The 18,346-nt window shown below is 44.3% G+C and overlaps 1 protein-coding gene across 2 annotated transcripts in view; it reads left to right on the forward strand.

Moving 5' to 3' along the window:
* The window catches only part of TSNARE1 (t-SNARE domain containing 1), a 533,676-nt gene that overhangs the window by 110,472 nt on the left and 404,858 nt on the right, over positions 1-18,346 (forward strand). For both annotated transcript variants that reach the window (XM_084259975.1, XM_084259974.1), the window contains exon 3: positions 15,921-16,043. In XM_084259975.1, the coding sequence (XP_084116101.1) occupies positions 15,959-16,043 (85 nt within the window). In that variant the 5' untranslated portion in view covers positions 15,921-15,958. The remainder of the gene's footprint in view (positions 1-15,920; positions 16,044-18,346) is intronic.

Genomic DNA, 18,346 nt, shown 5'->3' on the forward strand with positions numbered 1-18,346 from the left:
TTGACAGCATGTATTTACACACCCACCTTTGTGTGTGCTTTCTTCTTGTACAGAATCACAGAATCGTAGGAGTTGGAAGGGACCTCCAGAGATCAAGTCCAACCCCCCTGCCAAAGCAGGGTCCCTAGGACAGGTCACACAGGTCGGTGTCCAGACGGGTCTGGAATATCTCCAGAGAAGGAGACTCCACACCTGGGCAGCCTGTCCCAGGGCTCTGTCACCCTCACCATGAGGAATTTCTTCTGCATATTGGTGCAGAACTTCCTGTGCTCCAACTTGAATCCGCTGGGGGCCTGTAACCCTTCAAACATGGCAAAATTGCTTTTCTCCTTCTTTGTTAAGCCTGCTACTTGCCTTCCGTGCTCTGCTGCAGGCAGGAGATGTGGCAGAAGGCCCCTCTCCATTGTGGAGAGCCTCTCCATCCCTGCTAATGAGAGGTGCTTGTTAGCCTGTTTTCCTAGAATTTAGGGAAATCTGTTCCTGTGTTTGTCTTCAGTGTCTCTCTGATGAATGTCTGTAGGTTAAAAACATCTCTATTCTTTGTTCCTCTGTGGTCCATGATACTGAATTGTCATCCTGTTGCCTTATTCCAGGCAACCCCAGGAATTCCTTGCCCGCCTCTGACTCGTTGTTTTAAAAGCTTTTTATTCCTTCATGGATTTCCTATGGGGAGGGGAAAAGTTTAAATAAAGCCAGGGAAAAGTTTAAATAAAGCCAGGCAAGATGCTCACTCTGCCTTCAAACTTTGGGAGATCGTGTCTAGAAATACAGAAAGTCCTTCTGGGAAGAACAGATTGGTGTGATGCTTGAAATAATTAAAGGATCGACCACGTTCTCCATGAGTGAGGGGTCTCGGCCCAGGCGGGTGAATTGGAAAATTGAACATGCTTTTTTTATCTCCCCAGTGTGTACAGTGGCTCAGCGTAGGTGCAGAGAAGTTTTTTTCTTTTCCTCAGCAAATTCACTTTAATTTATCAGGAGAATTGGCTCCCAGCCATTGCTGACTCCAGGTTGTGATTCATGATGAGTGGATGCAGGAGCTTATGCGATGCCAACGATCTTTCTGTGTTGTCATTGTTGAAGCACATGTATTTTCTGCTGCTTTCTCTCCCAGCCTGGCTTTGGCATTTGTTGGGAAGTTTTTAGTAGTCTTGTGTGCAGGTCCATAGTTGGAGTAACCATAGAAGCACAATGCGCAGAGCAAGGAATAGAAATGTCAAGAAGGACGTTTGCCAGCAGAGACTGGTGGTGGGCACAAGTTGGTCCTCCTTGTCTATTCATGAGCAAGATTATATATATATAATAGAGGAAGGCAATGAATACTTTCTTGGATGCTCTAGTCCTAAGATGTTTAAGGTGTGTGTAAGGAAAAATGGCCACTGTGGGTTTTTTGATCTATTCTTGGGGGAGCACAAGGACTAATGACTTCATAGTTAGGTGATAGTAATGTAGTAGTTGGCTCCATGCCCATGTTCCAGCGAGTCACTGCTTGGGATTGTGTTGGACTAGTTTACCCTCTCTATATCCTTGAAATATTTGCAGATATCTATGTTTGTCACCTTGGTTGTGAGGGTTTGTGGCTCCCTCTTTCTGTATTTTCTAAGGTGGCCTTTGTTTGTAGGGCATTGTGGAGATGCTCCAAGACACTCTTTGGCTCCAGCCAAGACTCATCATTTTGGGTTGGTGCTTGACCTGGGCTGTCCATGTTCACATTTGGTTTTTAAGCACGTTTCATTTTACCTTCCTGGAAAGAAACATGGAAAGTGCTGCACAGAATCTCTTTGGTTTTCTTTCAGTTCCCACTTAAAACCCCACGAACAAAACCACCACCAAAAACCCCAAGCAGAAAACAACTTCCCCCAACCTTTTTGTACTCCTTGACATTAGGCTTCAGAGACTGCTGTCCATCATATGTCCAATGTAATACCTTGTTTTAAAAGTCTCTACATTCATCTACTGAATTAATTTACACCATGCTTAGCTGACTTCTGTCTTCTCCCATGGTCTTGGTAACCAACCTGAAATGAAGATACCAAGTTGTTTACTGTTTTTTGATGAACTGCTCCCAAAGTTAGAAGTAGGTTCTTGAATTTCTCACTGTGGGCTGTGTCTCTTCACTAGACCATGCTGTTTCTCATTTAGCCTTCTGCAGGTTTATTTATAATATGTCTACTGGTGAATATTTGTGTAGATGAAAACTTATGCTGATGTATATTCTGGTCTTGTGCATTGAATAGCAATATTTCTGCTTGGGTATGGTGGGTTGACCCTGGCTGGACGCCAGATGCCCATCAAAACCACTCTATCACTCCACTTCTCAGCTGGATAGAGGAGAAAAAATATTACAGAAAGTTCCTGGGTCAAGATAAGGACAGGGAGATCACTCAGCAATTACTGTCATGGGCAAAACAGCCTCGACTTGGGGAAATTAATTTAATTTATAGCCAATCAAATCAGAGCTGAGCAATGAGAAATAAATCTGAATTTTAAAAATACCTTCCCCACCAGCTTTCTTCTTCCTGGGCTTAACTTTACTCCTGATTCCTCTGCTTTTCCCCCCCACCTTCCCCGAGTGGCATAGGAGCATGGGGAATGGTGGTTGTGGTCAGCTCATCACATGTTGTCTCTGCTGCTCCTTTCTCATCAGGAGAAGACTCCTCAGACTCTTCCCTCTCTCCAGCATGCAGTCCCTCTCACGGGAGACAATCCTCCACAACCTTCTATGTAACTCCTTCCCTTCAGTTCTTCACAAACTGCACCAGAATTGCTCCCATGGGGTGCAGTCCTTCAGAACCAGACTGCTCCAGCGTGGATCCTGCACAGGACCTGTGGAAGTCCTGCCACCAAACTTGCTCCTGTGTGGGCTCCTCTCTCCATGGGTCCACAGGTCCTGCCAGGACCCTGCTCCACCTTGGTCTTCTCATAGAGTCACAGTCTGATAGAGTCACAGTCTCCTTTGGATATCCACCTGTTCTGGTGTGGAGCACAGGCTGCAGGTGGAGATCTAGTCCAGGTGCCTGTAAGAAAGCTGGGGATGAGCTGTTCATGAGGGCACGTAGCAACTGAACAAGGGGTAATGGTTTTAAACTAGAAAAAGGGAGATTTAGGTTGCATATTAGGCAAAAATTCTTCACTGTGAGGGTGGTGGATCACGGGCACAGGTTGCCCAGAGAGGTGATGGAGGCCCCATCCATGGAGATATTCAAGGTCAGGCTTGATGGGGCCCTAAGCAACCTGATCTATTGAGGATTTCCCTGCTTACTGCAGGGGGATTGGGCTAGATGATGTTTAAAGGTCCCTTCAAACCTTACACATTCCATGATTCTATGATTTTACTCCACCATCAGCCTCCATGGGCTACAGGGGGCCAGCCTGCCTCACCATGGTCTTCTCCACAAGCTGCTTAGGAATCTCTGCCCTGGTCCCTAAAGCACTTCCTTCCCTCCTTCCCTGACCTTGGTGTCTGCAGAGTTTTTCCTCTTGCATTTTCTTACTCTTCTCTGGCTGCAATTTTTGTTGCACTCTAACTTTCCCCCCCTTCTTAACTATGTTATCCCAGAGGCACTACCACCATTGCTGATGGGCTTGGCCATTGGCAGGTCCATCTTGGAGCCAGCTGGTACTGGCTCTATCAGACATGGGGGAAGCTTCTGACAGTTTCTCACATAACCTACCCTTGTAGCCCTCTGCTACTGAAACCTTGCCACACAAACCCAGTACACTGGGGAAGTGGTACACAGGCAACAAGTGTTGTTGGGTTCTGAGGAAAGAGGATCCTGAGATTTAGAAATCTATTATTTGTTTTAATTCATGGGTCCCATTTTACCCTGCATCACCTTCACCTAAAACATCCCAGGGCTGTCAATCAAGGTGTTCCCATGGACTCAAAACTGTCTGCCATCCTCAGATGTATTTTTCCTTCTTCATTTGAAATCAAATATAAATTTATAAATGCTATTTCTAATTTTGTGAAGCTGACCTAGTGTGTTGCACTTGGTCTTTGTCCATTCGTGCATGTGCATCTTTTATAATTAATAAGTTTGCTCTAACTTCACAATAACAAACTAGACATTGGTTCCCTCTTCTCCATGTTCCTCCTCATTGTTTTTTTCATGTTTTTTTTTTTCTAGAGCAAATAGACATTAATATTCATGTTTTGTAACCAGTGAAAAGACAGATGAAACCTGAATTCTGAACTGACTGGAAATCTAATTTTGCTGTTCACTGAAATATGTAATATGTATGTGTTTGTCTAGCATATGGAGAGATTAAGACTGTTCTACATGCAAGGTTCACAGAAAGTAGACAATGTGGCACAAACCAGAAGAAAGCAGTACAGGAAAAGAATAAGAGAAAAAGAAAACTCTTGGTGGATGAGAACAGACAGTGTTTAGAAGAATTAATACGAGGGAAATTCAGGCTTGAATCAGCACAGGCTGGGGGTGACCTGCTGGAGAGGAGCTCTGCAGAGAAGGACCTGAGGGTCCTGGTAGATGACAGGTTGGCCATGAGCCAGCAGTGTGCCCTGGGGGCTGAGAGCCAAATGGGATCCTGGGTGCATCAAGAGGCATGTGGCCAGCAGGTCGAAGGAGGTGATCCTCCCCCTCTACTCTGCCCTGGTCAGGTCCCACCTGGAGTGTTGTGTTCAGTTCTGGGCTCCCTGCTATAAAAAAGACAGGGATCTGCTGGAAAGAGTCCAGTGGAGGGCTATGGAAATGATTAAAGGCCTGGAGCATCTCCCCTGTGAGGAAAGGCTGAGTGAGCTGGGACTGTTCAGCCTGGAGAAAAGAAGATTAAGGGGGCACCTTATTAATGTTTATAAATATCTTTAGTATGGGATGCAGGGGGAAATGTCCAGCCCCTTCTCTGTGTCTGTGGGGACAGGACAAGGGGCGATGGCTGCAAGTTGGAGCACAGGAAGTTTCACACCAACATGCGGAAGAACTTTTTCCCAGTGAGGGTGACAGAGCCCTGGGACAGGCTGCCCCAGAGGGCTTGTGGAATCTCCATCTCTGGAGACATTCAAGACCCATCTGGATGCCTAATCTGTGCAATATGAGCTAGGGAGCTGCTTTGGCAGGGGGGTTGGACCCGATGATCTCTCTAGGTCCCTTTCAACCCCTATGATTCTATGATCTCTTGCTTGAGCCAGAAAAAAAGTGTTATTTAAGTGTTATATTAATGTCAGTTTAAAAAATAAATAAATAAATAGGAAGGGTGACATCACACCTCAATCAAACTGAGCTAACGGTGACCTGGCAGTAAGTCATCTGAGCACTGCCATCCATATAGCCTGGAATTGAACAGCAGAAAATGCAACATACAACCCAGTGGCTGTAGACTCCAAAACATCTTTGGTCTCCCAAAGACAGTCTTCCTTCTCTTCTTTTGTAGTAAATACCTCAGCATCAAGGAAGCCTGATTGCTTCTCCAGGTAAAAAGATATTTGGTTCCTGAGGGTTGACCTTGCTAGTGCAATCACTTTGTCATTTATCATGCTCAGCTGTTGCTTTTGGGAACCAAACTGTTTCAGTGTGTGCTACCTTGTGCTTTGAAGATGGAAAGCATCCATCTTTCCATGGCATTTGTGATCCTTTTGATTGAAGACTTTTTTCTAGCAGTTTCAAATAACTACTTGTGCTCTCAAGGAGTTTATACAGCTTAAATGGGGGGGTCTGTGAATCTGAGATTCCTTAAACAAAATACATCTAGTCCTTATTGCTGGCATTTGCCTAAGGCCAACTTGTCTCTGGTGCCACTCTAGCAGGATTTGAAGATTGTCTTCAGTTCTTTTGTGAGAAGACATGCAGTCAGGTCGGTGTGGAAGAAAAGTCTGTGTATTGAAGTGGCAACTGGGACTGACATGAAAGAAGCACAACAGGCTTCCAGATTGCTTGCCTTACCTCTGTTCTTTGTGTCTGATATTCAGGCATTTGTGTAATGTGAAATGTGAACAGATGACTTGATTTCTTTCCCATTTCTGTTCCTGATGGTTTCCTTCTCCTTTATGTTGTGTGAGAGTTTATAAGATCTAATGCCCTCTAATATCAATAGGAAGTCTTAGGTGGAACCTTCATGAGCTTAGTGGGGGTGGAGGTGCCTTGTGAATGACAAGAAAGGGTCTGGTGTCCCTGATGGGTGCTGTTCGCTGTAAATCTTAGGAATGACTGATGGAGGAAGAGCTTAGGCAGAAACTCTTCCTATTGGATTTGTGTAGTCTTGCTGAGCTGGTGGGAAAATGAGATTAAGTGAAGGCTGCAATCAAGAGAGCTGAGACCAGCCAAGAGCTCTTGTTGTCATCCCAATTACAAGCAAACTGAACCAACATACTCTATTTGTGGCTCAATATATAGCTCCATAAAATGTCATGGATGTCTTCCTCTACTATCTCTGACTTTGCAGCCTGTCCTGATAGTATCTGTTTCTGAGATGAACTGCCATGCTCCTGGAGACATCTACAAAGGCACCTATAACAGAAACTAAATCAGTTAGAAAGTGATTGGATGCTTTCTTGAAATAAGGCTTTGATGAGGTAGAATGCAGAAAGAGACTTTTCCTCATTGTTTCTTAGCACATCTCCAGAATAGCAGAAGCAGCTCATTTCTGAGATAATCCAGGCTGTTTTTACTTTGCACCTACTCCACCATGCCTTAAGGCTGTGGGCGTTTGCTTCGCTCTGTAGTACACTTCAGCTGGAGGAGGGTAGACAAGAGCGTGCTTCAGTGTGTTGAATCAGTTTGTTTACAGTCATAAGTGACGTTGTGCCTGTCAAGTACTACATACGTGTCTCTGGAAGGTTCTGGAAGCCAACTCAATTTGTACAAGGTCTTATTTTAGATAGAGCATCCTGGGATATTATTGTTGTTGTCGTTGCCATATTTTGTGCCATGTCAACCTAGTTTCTTAGGCCGTGGGGACAGAGATGACTTCATTCTCCCAAGGACCTTCCATCAGCATTAAAACTGAATTGGGAAGCAAAGATGGAGTAAATATGTGTATTGCTGCATTCTTGGCCCTGCTGCATGCAGGGCATCGCTGCTGGACCACTCTCCTGTCACTCACTTCTTCATCTCCTAAGCACTGCTTCCTCACCTTGCCTGCCCAAAGCTACCTGAGAAGAAGACATTAATGTTACAAATATTGCAACAGACCCAGAGGAGCATAAATTACCTCAAAGGCAAAGATGGAAAAAGAAAAAAAAAAGCCATCCCCTACAGCTATTCTGATTGACCTTTGACAGTCGTGTTATGAGGCTCAGAGAGCGCTCAGGGATTTGTGTAATTACACCAACTCAATGTTAAAACCATTGATTAAAAAAAAATAAGGGGAAAAAAAGTGCTTAAGCAGCATAAATTCATTACAGTTCATAAATTCAGCCTCTCTGAGAAAGAGGAAAGGGGCTTTTTTTTTTTCCAGGTGAACAGTATAAAGTTTTATTGAGATTTGTTTTTAATTGTCGTGATTTAACCTCAGCTAGCAACTAATCCTCATGCAGCTGCTCATTCACTCCCCCCTTGGCAGGATGGGGGAGAGAATTGTAATTGTGCCCCTGTACTTGGCATTGGTGAGGCTGCACCTCGAGTGCTGGGTCCAGTTCTGGGCTCCTCACCATAAGAAGGACATTAAGGTCCTTGAACGAGTCCGGAGAAGGGCAACCAGGCTGGGGAAGGGGCTGGAGGGAAAATATATGAGGAGTGGCTGAGGGAGTTGGGAGTGTTTAGCCTGTAGAGGAGGAGGGAAGGGAGTTTGTAGAGAAGTGGGTGATGGTCTCTTCAGCCAAGTAACAGGAGATAGGAGAAGGGGAAATGGAACAAAGCTGCTGCACCAGGGCAGGGTCAGATTAGTTGTTAGGAAAAAAAAAATTACTGAGAGTTGTTGGGGCCTGGAACAGGCTGCCCAGGGATGTGGTTGAGTCACCATCCCTGGATGTGTTCAAAAAAAGTGTAGATGAGGGATATGGTTTAGCATAGGATGGGAATGGTTGGACTCGATGATCTTAAAGGTCTTTTCCAACCTTGTGTGGTTCTGAGTAAAAGGGAGAAAACTTCTGGGTTGAGATTAAAAAAAACCCTGAGTTTAATAGGTAAAGCAAATGCTCTGTGCACAAGCAAAGGAGAAATCAGGAATTCATTCCCCGCTTCCCATGATCAGGCAGGTGTTCAGCCATCCCCAGGACAGCAGGGCTCCATCACGTGTACCAGTGACTTGGAAATACAAATGCCATATCTCTAAATGTCTCCTCCTTCCTTCTTCTTCCCCAGCTCTATATACTGAGCATGATGTCATACAGTATGGAATATCCCTTTGGTCAGTGGGTGTCAGCTGTCCCGACTGTTTCCCCTCCCAATGCCTTATGCACCCCCAGTCTACTTGCTGGTGTGGTGGTGTGAGAAGCAGAAAAGGCCTTGGCTCTGTGTAAGCACTGCTCAGCAGAACTACAACATCCCTGTGTTATCAACACTGTTTCCAGCACAAATCCAAAAAACATATCAGCTACTATGAAGAAGATGAACTCCATGTCATCCAAACCCAGCATATTAATAATTGAGAAACCTCTGAGAAAGAGGTGCTAGAAAGTTGCACTCCTGTGACATGAGTGACAAAGTCTGGGCAACAAACTGTTAAAGGGTGTTTGGAAAAGCAGCACGCTTTGCAAATATGCCCTTTCATCTCAGAGCTTAACAGAACTTCCATATTAATCAAGTTAATTATGAAAAAAATGAGGGCTCTGTATCTGTCTGTCTATTTTACAAGCAGGGAATTGCAGAATCGTAGGGGTTGGAAGGGACCTCAAGAGATCATCGAGTCCAACCCCCCTCCCAAAGCAGGTTCATTAGGACATATCGCACAGGTCAGTGTCCAGACGGGTCTTGAATGTCTCCAGAGAAGGAAACTCCACAATCCCCCTGGGCAGCCTGTTACAATGGTCTGTCACCCTCACTGTGAAGAAGTTCTTGGCGTGGAACTTCCTATGCTCCAACTTACAGCCACAGCCCCTTGTCCTTTCCCCACAGACCATTGAAAAGAGGCTGGCCATTTCCCCCTGTGTCCCATATATGAGATATTTATAAACATTAATCAGATTCCCTCTTAGTCTTCTTTTTTTCAGGGCTGAACAACCCCAGTTCATTCAGCCTTTCGTCACAGGGGAGATGCTCCAGGTCTTTAATCATCTTCTTAGCCCTGCTCTGGACTCTCTCCAGGAGAAACAAGCAGCTTTATAGAATACGAGGAAATACCGAGTATTTTTCTTGTGATTTGTGTGTGGTGGTAAACAAGTTTCCTAGTGAGAAATGAAAGAGGGTCAATCTGTTTAGTTCATCTGAGGGAAGGTTAAGGAGGGAACAGAGACCTCAAACAGCAAAGTTCAGGAATTGAGAAGACGTAGCTCTCCTAACGGAGTGGCTCGGACTGGTTCTTCATTAACTGGAGCCTCAGAAAGTCTTTTATGGAAAGAGGTGACCCCATCTGACCAGAGGCTGTAAGGGTTGATGCATAAAGATGATTTGTGTGAAATGATCTGCTCTCTCTTTATGAAGAAGGTCAGGTTGGTTGGTACAAGGATTTTATCTGGGTTAAAAACCTTAGAAAAATGTATCTCTAGCTGGTCAGTTAGAAGTGGAGGTGGCATCATTCCTAATCACTTCTGAAGGCCCCAGTGAAGGCACTTCTCCATCAGCACAGCAATGGTAGAGCTGGGAATAGAGTACAAAAGGGCCATTGCTCTCATGCTCTCACCACCCCTGCATTCATTAATGGCAAGTAATTATTATCCAAACTGTGATTTTATTTTTCTAGAGCTGAACAGTAATCAGAAGCAGTCTGCTTTGTGGTAGCAGAGCCATTCCCCAGGCAGAAGAAATCCTGGGGAGGAGCCCAGCAGTACCACAGCTCCCTGTGAAATTCAGGGCACGGAATTCACCTGGATGCCCAGTCTTGGCTTCAGCTGGCTATTAGTCTGCCAATAAGTCCCTCTGAATCCACAGCCAAATTCCTGATCTTTTTCCATGAAGAATCTGTAGGTCTTTCCTATGATGTGGTAGATCTGTCCTGAGAAGAATGAATGCTCAGTCTGGGATGCATGCAGATGCAAGACTGGAAGTCTTTTAGTGGTTATGGTGCTGTAGGAATTGATGAGCTTGAAGGTCTTTTCCAGCCTTGATGATTCTATGGTTCAAAGTTGTTTGCAAGTCTGGAAGTTCTGTTTCTATGACCCCTTTTACAATAGATTACATAGCCCATGTGACCCCTACCGCCCATCCCATAAACAACCCTCACCTGCACTTTGATGATGTGACAGGTTGGATTCCAAGGAAGGACTGCAGTTTCTCTATTTCAACTGCCAGAGATTTCTTGGAGAGGTTGTGTGGTCTCCATCCTTAGAGATTCTTAAAACCCAACTGCACACAATCCTGGGCAAACTGCTCTATTTGATCCTGCTTTAAGCATGGGGCGTTGGCCTAGATGGTCTCCTCAACTGCTCTGTCATTTTGCCCATTTCTCCAGTCTGACCAGGTCCCTCTGAATGGCAGCATGGCCCGCTGGTGTATCAGCCACTCCTCCAAGTTGGGTGTCATCACCAAACTTGCTGAGGATACACACTGCCCTATCATGGCTGCAAGTTGGAGCTCAGGAAGTTCCACACCAATATGGGGAAGAACTTTTTCACAGTGAGGGTGACAGAGCCCTGGGACAGGCTGCCCAGGGGGGTGTGGAGTCTCCTTCTCTGGAGATATTCAAGACCTGTCTGGATGACTATCTATGTGATCTGTCCTAAGGAACCTGCTTTGGCAGGGGGGTTGGACCCAATGATGTCCTGAGGTCCCTTCCAACCCCTACGATTCTGTGATCAACCAGATCATTAATTAATATGTTAAACAGGACTGGACCCAGTATTGGCCCCTGACCAGCACTAGCCAATCTTACCACTTCCAGGTGTTAGAAGATCTCCTCCATGTCACCTGTTCCCAGAAGTGCTCTGTTGTTTCTCGTATGCTCTCCCAATGTCTCACCTTCTCTTTCCTGGTTTGGTTTAGAGCTACTGTCTTGTCTTGCCCAACATGAATGAAAAGAATGCTTTCCACCCTGTCTTTTTGCAGGAGCTTTGCACAGGTTTGAAGGCTCACGCTTTCCCATCAATCCTTCCTTCTATAGGCGAAGCAGCCCCATTTACTCAGTCTATCCTAGCAGGTTATGTTTTCTTGACCTGTTGTCATTCTCCAGATTCCCTCTAGACTCTCTTCAGCCTCTGGCAAAATCTATGCCGGAACCAGTTGCCTAAAGATGAGGTCTCTGAAGTTTGGGGTCAAACAAAAGCTTTACTTCACCTGTCTAGGCAGTTTTAATTCCATTTATACATCCCATGATAACGTCTGCTGTTTTTACAGGAAACATGATTGCAGATTCATGTTCAGCTGGCAGTCCTGTAGCATCCCTCTGTCATTCTGCACAGCACTGGCCAGTTGTTCCATATCATTTGTTCATACACTTCTTTCCTTTTGCTAAATTCAGGTCCCTGCAGTTGACCTGAATTGTCTGGCATCTTATTTTCTTTGCCAAACAACACCTCTGGTTTGTTTAGGATTGTTGTGAATGCCAAAGCCGTCATCTAATCTCCATGTTTGGTGTCACATGTATGTTTAATGAGGCTAATTCCTGCTCCATCACCCAATTTACTGCTCAAAAAATATATGGAGAGGTTGAAGCTTAGTGGACCCCACACAGTTTCTTCTTTGGTTATGATAACAGCCCACCAAGAGCATTTTTCTACTTAAAATAAAAATAAAAATAACTCACACCTCCAATCCATTCCTTCTGCCATGCAAGGCAACCCCTGATAGCATAAAGCTGTAATAGCTGCTGCTTTTCGGCTCAGAATCAGAATCACAGAATCACCATGTTGGAAAAGAGCTTTAAGATCAAGTCCAACCGTTCCCATCCTATGCTAAACCATATCCCTGAGTACCTCATCTACCTGTCTTTTAAACACATCCAGGGATGGTGACTCAACGCCCTCCCTGGGCAGCCTGTTCCACATTCCCACAACTCTTTCAGTGAAAAATTTTTTCTTCACATCTAATCTGACCCTGCCCTGGCACAGCTTTGTGTCATTTCCCCTTGTCCCATCTCCTGTCACCTGGCTGAAGAGACCATCTCCCACCTTCCTACACTTTCCTGTCAGGTGGTTGTAGGCGATGATAAGGTCTCATCTCAGCCTCCTCTTCTTCAGGCTGAACACCCTCAGCTCCCTCAGCCGCTCCTCATAGGATTTTCCCTCCAGCCCCTTCCCCAGCCTGGTTGCCCTTCTCTGGATGCGCTCAATAACCTCAATGTCCTTCTTATGGTGAGGAGCCCATAACTGGACCCAGCACTCGAGGTACAGCCTCACCAATGCCGAGTACAGGGGCACAATCAACCCCCGCCAGACCTTCTGGCTACACTATTTCTGATACAAGCCAGGATACCATTGGCCTTCCTGGCCACCTGAACACACTGCTGACTCATATTCAAAGGGCAGACAACCAACACCCTCTGTGGCTCACCCTGCTGCCTGCTAACTTGTTGCATAAAGAAGTTACCATTGATTTGGTAGGACTTGTTACCAGATGCCTCCTGGCTGTTACTCTGTTTTTTACCATCGGTTGCTTTCAGTGAATGTATTCCAGCGTTTTTGACAGAGACTGTAAGAAAACCAATGGGTTTGCAACTTTCTTGGTCTTCCTTTCTTCACCCATATGATAAATGGACACAATAAGGGTCCTCCAGTCTGTCAAGGGTGCACGAATGACTTGCAGGCTGCTTTGGGCATAATAGGATGAAAATCACAGATACCAGCACCACTGAGGTGGGAAGGAACCTCTGTAAGTCATCTTGTCTGACACCTTTCCTCAAAGCAGGATTGCCTAGAGCAGGTTCCTCAAGTAGGGCTTGAGTATCTCCAAGGATAGACACTCCACAACCTCTCTGCACAACCAAAGTCAGTGTTTGGACACCAACATAAAAAAACCCTAACACAACAGAACCTCAAGGAAAACAAATATCGGGGTTTTTTTCCCTCTTTTAGTAGCCCCTGAGCTTTCTCTTCCTGAGACTAAACAGTCCCATCTCCCCCAGCCTCTCCTCATATATCAGATCCTCCCATCTCTTACTCATCTTCATGGCCCTTCACTGGATATGCTCCAATATGTCCATGTCTTTCCTCCTTTTCCATTTCTTTCCAGTATGCTCATGTCTATCTCATGAGCCAAAACTCAAATTTAAAAAACATCTAATTTACCTAATCTAATCTGTTATTTTCCATACTGAAATCTTACCTTTCATTCTTGCTGCTATTTATGCTGGCCATAGAATCATAGGATGGTCTGGGTTGGAAAGGACCCCAAGGATCACCCAGTTCCAACCCCCATGCCACACGCAGGGCCACCAACCTCCATGTCTGGATCTACACAAAGTTGCCCAGGGCCCCATCCAACGTCCATCTAAATGGAGACCGATGTGTGTAGGGGAACTCTTTAAATAATATACATGCTTGGGTTTCTTTCCCTGACAGTATTTTTCCCCAATCCAAGAAACATTGAACAACCCTTTCCTTGAGATCCTCCATCCTACTGTTGTATTCACTGCATGGTTGACTTCTGCAGGAGATCCAAAACAAGGAACACTTGTATGTCCTTAAAATACAAATCACTGCCTCTGGCAGGATGAACATCCTTTTAGTCTGACCTGGGTATGGTTGTTCCTGCATTTGTATTTTAGGTGATGAGGAAAAAGCTACAATAAAGTATTTTTCCTGGGGTTTTTTTCCTCCTCCTTTCCCCCCCCTGCATCTAGTACATTAGGCAATGCTTGTTTCAATCTGTACAAACTGCCTTCACAGTAAATTGGACAAGTCTCCCTGAGGAGTAGTAGACAAAAGGCTTGGGAAGTGCCGTGGGGATGGGGAGGGAAATGCTTTTATTGCCAATCAAATTAAAGGTATTTAGATCTGCTGTTAAATTTTCCTGTAAATATATTACTGGGGGGTAGGAGTGTGGTTCCGGAGCTATGTGAATAAGGGATTTTTTCAATGGCTTAGTAGGATGGGGTGGGAGGTGGTTGTTTCTAAAAAGGTTGATTAAACTCAACCAAAATATTTCATTTTCAGGGTTTCTTTTTGTTTGTTTGTTTATTTTTTTTCCCTGAGAGGGAGGAAAAAAGTTTTAAAAATGAAAGCATGCTCTGCAAATGATAAATCAACATGGAACATTTGGAGTGCTCTAAAAGCCTTCCTTCTCTCCCCCTTTCACACCACTGGGAAAAAATAGATGCATTCATTGTTTGCCAAAGAAACCCTTGCCCAGTTGTAATCAAGTCATTTTACAACATGGTGTAGACTTTCAGTCCATGCTTGTTGTATGTGGCCTTGGGGAGGTTGTGACAGCAAATGCTTCCACTTGCTTATCTCTAAAAAGAAAGGATGGCTCAGGTTCAACTTCTGTTTCCAAGCTTTTTGGTTCTCCCACTTCCCTGCTTACAGCTGTCTTAATCTGTAGCCACACTGGGAGGTAAAGAAAATAAGATAACTCCTTAGCCCTGCCTAGAAATTATCCTGTAACTATCTTTAACATGCCTTGGTTTTCACAGGTAATGATTTTGCCATATCTTGGGTTGCATTTTGCAGTGGAGAATGCTTTAGTGTAGTAGTTGTAGGCTAACCCAGGAGAGGCAAGACTTCACAGAATGACAGAATCACAGAATTATGAGGTTGGAAAAGACCTTTAAGATCGTTGAGTCCAACCATTCTCATCCTAAGCTAAACCATATCCCTAAGTACCTCATCTACCCATCTTTTAAACACATCCAGGGATGGTGTCTCAAACCCCTCCCTGGGCAGCCTGTTCCACATCCCCACAACTCCTTCAGTGAAACTTTTTTTCCTAACATCTAATCTGAACCTGCTCTGTCCTATCTCCTGTTACTTGGCTGAAGAGACCATCTCCTACCTCTCTACAACCTCCTTTCAGGTAATTGTAGGTGGTGATAAGGTCGAAGGTAGGAACATAAGGTCCTTTCTCATGCCATAACTTAAGCAACAACTTTCTTCTCTTCCTTTGCTGTCATCATCCACATGCCTTGGGGTTGAACTGCTTTTAATATCAAAGTCTTGGGACCCCGCTGTAATGCTGGAAGGTATCTAGGGCCCATGGTGAGACAATGCCTATGGATGGGAAGGGGGAAGGAGTAGTCTTTCTCTGACAGCACTGTATTGATTTTATTCTGCTGCTGCTACCTAAGGCCTCGCAGCTTTCTTTTTTTTTCCTCTTCTTATATTGTTTTTAAACCAGCAAGGAGAAAAAAATATTTATACTAGAGGCCCAGGAGCTTATAATATAGCAGTAAAGTGTCTCTTTTGAAAGCTCATCAAGACTGCAATATGATGGATAGACTCCTCACCAGCTGTGTAGTGCTAATGTTCCAGAAGACAGCATTACCTTTTTTGATCGAGTGCCTAGACTTTGACTACCAGCTCAGGATCTCAAAGCGCTTTGTGAGCAGTGAGGAATTAAAAGTCTTGCTGTGGCTGAAATGGATAAATGGTTGTCCTTTATTACTGGAGAAAATAAGGCACAGAGAGGTCAAATGACTTCTTTGCCCCTGAGATCAGCTGTGGTCCAGGAGACTTGGATTTTTTAGTGCTTTTTCTTTTTTTTCTTTTCTTTCCCATTTTTATTTTGCAGATAGGCATCCTGAAGTTTGGAGATAGTCCTGTATTTTTTTATAATTTAATTTAATAATTTATTTTATTTTATTTTATTTTATTTTATTTTATTTTATTTTATTTTATTTTATTTTATTTTATTTTGTTTTATTTTTTCTTTGAATACCGGGATTTAACTGACTTTTTAACCGTGTTGTATCTGTCTTCTTCTCTGTTTTCTCAGGTTTTAAGTATAATCCCGTATCCATTGCTATCTAGAAAATGTCTTATGGATCCATTGATGGGAGTGGATTTGGGAGCAGGAATCCATTTGGAGGTCCTTCTAGACAAGGCTATCAACCTCTCGGTAAAGTATTGATCCCTTGCTGTAATTTATTCTACTTGACTCCCTGAGGACTGAAGTTTTACTTGCTTATTTTCAGTGTGGCTGATGTATAAATATCACCTTCTCTCCAGAGGTATCTTCTTATATTGATTTGCAATGGTGAAAACCAAAGTTCTGTTGGGTTTGATTTGTATGATGAGGCAACATATTTCACCATGCTCAGGACCTGAGACTGCAAAGTGGAAGAGCAGAACTGATGAGGGTTTTGCAGATATTTGGAGGACTTCAAGAAGGCGTGTGGTATATGCCCTAGACTTGCTCATTCGTGGCACACTAAGTTGTAGAAGTCAACCTTTGCCAGAAGAACAGTAGGTAGCACGACAGTTATGCCTGTTGACATGGGCCTGGCTTGTGCACAGCGGTGGAAGGTAGGCCTCATCCTGCCCGCCCATGTCAGCAAGAGCAGATGACACATCTCCAGCTGCCCAGATGTGCATCAGCCCCTGATCCAGATGGACAACTGCTGTAGGGCTGGATATTTATTGATCTACTTTGGCTTTCAGAAAGCTTTATTAGCTTCTTGAATTTATTTTGGTTCTGGGTCTGGCTTGCATTGCATTGGCTACAGTGTAGGGATGGCTGGAAGTTCAGACCTCTGCAGATGCATCAGGAAAGGGAACCTTGGAACCTGGCAAAGGGTTGTTACCACTTTGCACCAGGGAAGAACCTCTCCCTTCTCTTCCGTCACCTTTGATTTTGGCTGGGCTGTTCATTAAGGCAGCCTGATTTGGTTTACAGGTCTTGAGAGTTGCGAGTATTCCTTTGGAAACATTTTAGTTTATATTTCCATCTGTGGGGGAACATATATTTACAAAACAAATAGATGTGTGTGTCCCCCCTCCTCCCCAGATGGAAATATAAAATAAGCAGAGAGGTTCTTCTTGGGTTTCTGGGGTTTTTTATGAGTTTGGGTGTAATTATGAATTTTTTCTTCTTTGAACAGGGGGAAGGTATTGAAGTAAGTGCGAGTTGTCTGTTCAGCTGTAAATAGTGATTTTTTTAGGCTATTCTATAAGACAAAATTAAAGACATAAAAGCAAGGGAGAATGGGATATTTGGGCACAATGAAAGAACCATAAGAAAAGAGAATTTAAATGCAGACCAGACAAATGATGAATTTCATCGTAGTGTAGGTTAAAAAAAAACATGAATACACATTGTGCTGTTTGAAAGGACCACGGTTTTTAATGCAAATGCACAGAACAATTCAAGACACTTGCAGTCTCTAAATACTAGAAGACATGCCTCATTGTGTTCAGCTTGCCCATCATTTGGCAGTTATGCTGAAGCTTATGTGTTGCTGAAGCTGATGTAGAAACATCAGCTTTCTCAAGACAGCCAAATTATGTCAGCTGCCTGACCAGAGCCTCTTAACATGTTGATTTATGTCTCAGAGCTGGCTCTTCTTCCATGCAAATGCACATCATCTTGGGTGGCATTGCAATGGACATATCTCTAGTGTGTCCATCAAGCTAAAAATTGTTTGGGGACCTGTTAAGTGCAGTGTCAGTCTCTTTGCTAGCCCTCCCTGGTGAAAGGAAAGGAACCTGATTTTGTTGGCCAAGGGCAACATGGAGAAACCTATCTCCTTTCTGTGTGTCTCAGTCAGGTGCTAACATCTGAACCTGCAGATCTCATGCCCCTTCGCCATGGGAGACTGAGTAACTTGTGCTGGATGTCTTTTCTTAGAATCACAGCTGTATTAGGCTGGAAGGGACCTTTAAAGGTCATCTAGTCCAACCCCCTGCAGTATGCAGGACATCTCTACTAGATCAGGTTGCTCAGAGCCCCATCAAGCCCGATCTTGAATATCTCCAGGGATGGGGCCTTCACTTGGCAGCCTGTTCCAGTGACCCTCATATTGAAGAATTTTTGCCTAATATCCAACCTAAATCTCCCCTTTTCTAGTCTTATACCATTACCCCCTCATCCTACTGCTACATTCCCTCATGAACAGTTCTTCCCCAGTTTTCTTATAGGCATCTTTCAGGCATTGGAAGGCTGCTATAAGGTCCTACAGAAGCCTTTTCTTCTCCAAGCTGAACAAGCCAAACTCTGTCAGTCTGTCTTCATAGGAGAGGTGTTTTCGTTGTAGTATCCCCAAATATTGTCATTAATTAAGTGTCAGGAGAGGGTAATGCAACACTAATCGTCTGCCTCCTGCTTCTGAAAGATGGATGACTGGCTTGGTAAGAAAACTGCTCACTGTATTACATCATCGTATGGCTGGAACAAAAGAGCATGGCCTTCCTGCTGGCATATGT

The sequence above is a fragment of the Gallinula chloropus genome, assembly GCF_964237585.1.
Source record: "Gallinula chloropus genome assembly, chromosome: 2".
Classification (NCBI taxonomy): Eukaryota; Metazoa; Chordata; class Aves; order Gruiformes; family Rallidae; genus Gallinula; species Gallinula chloropus.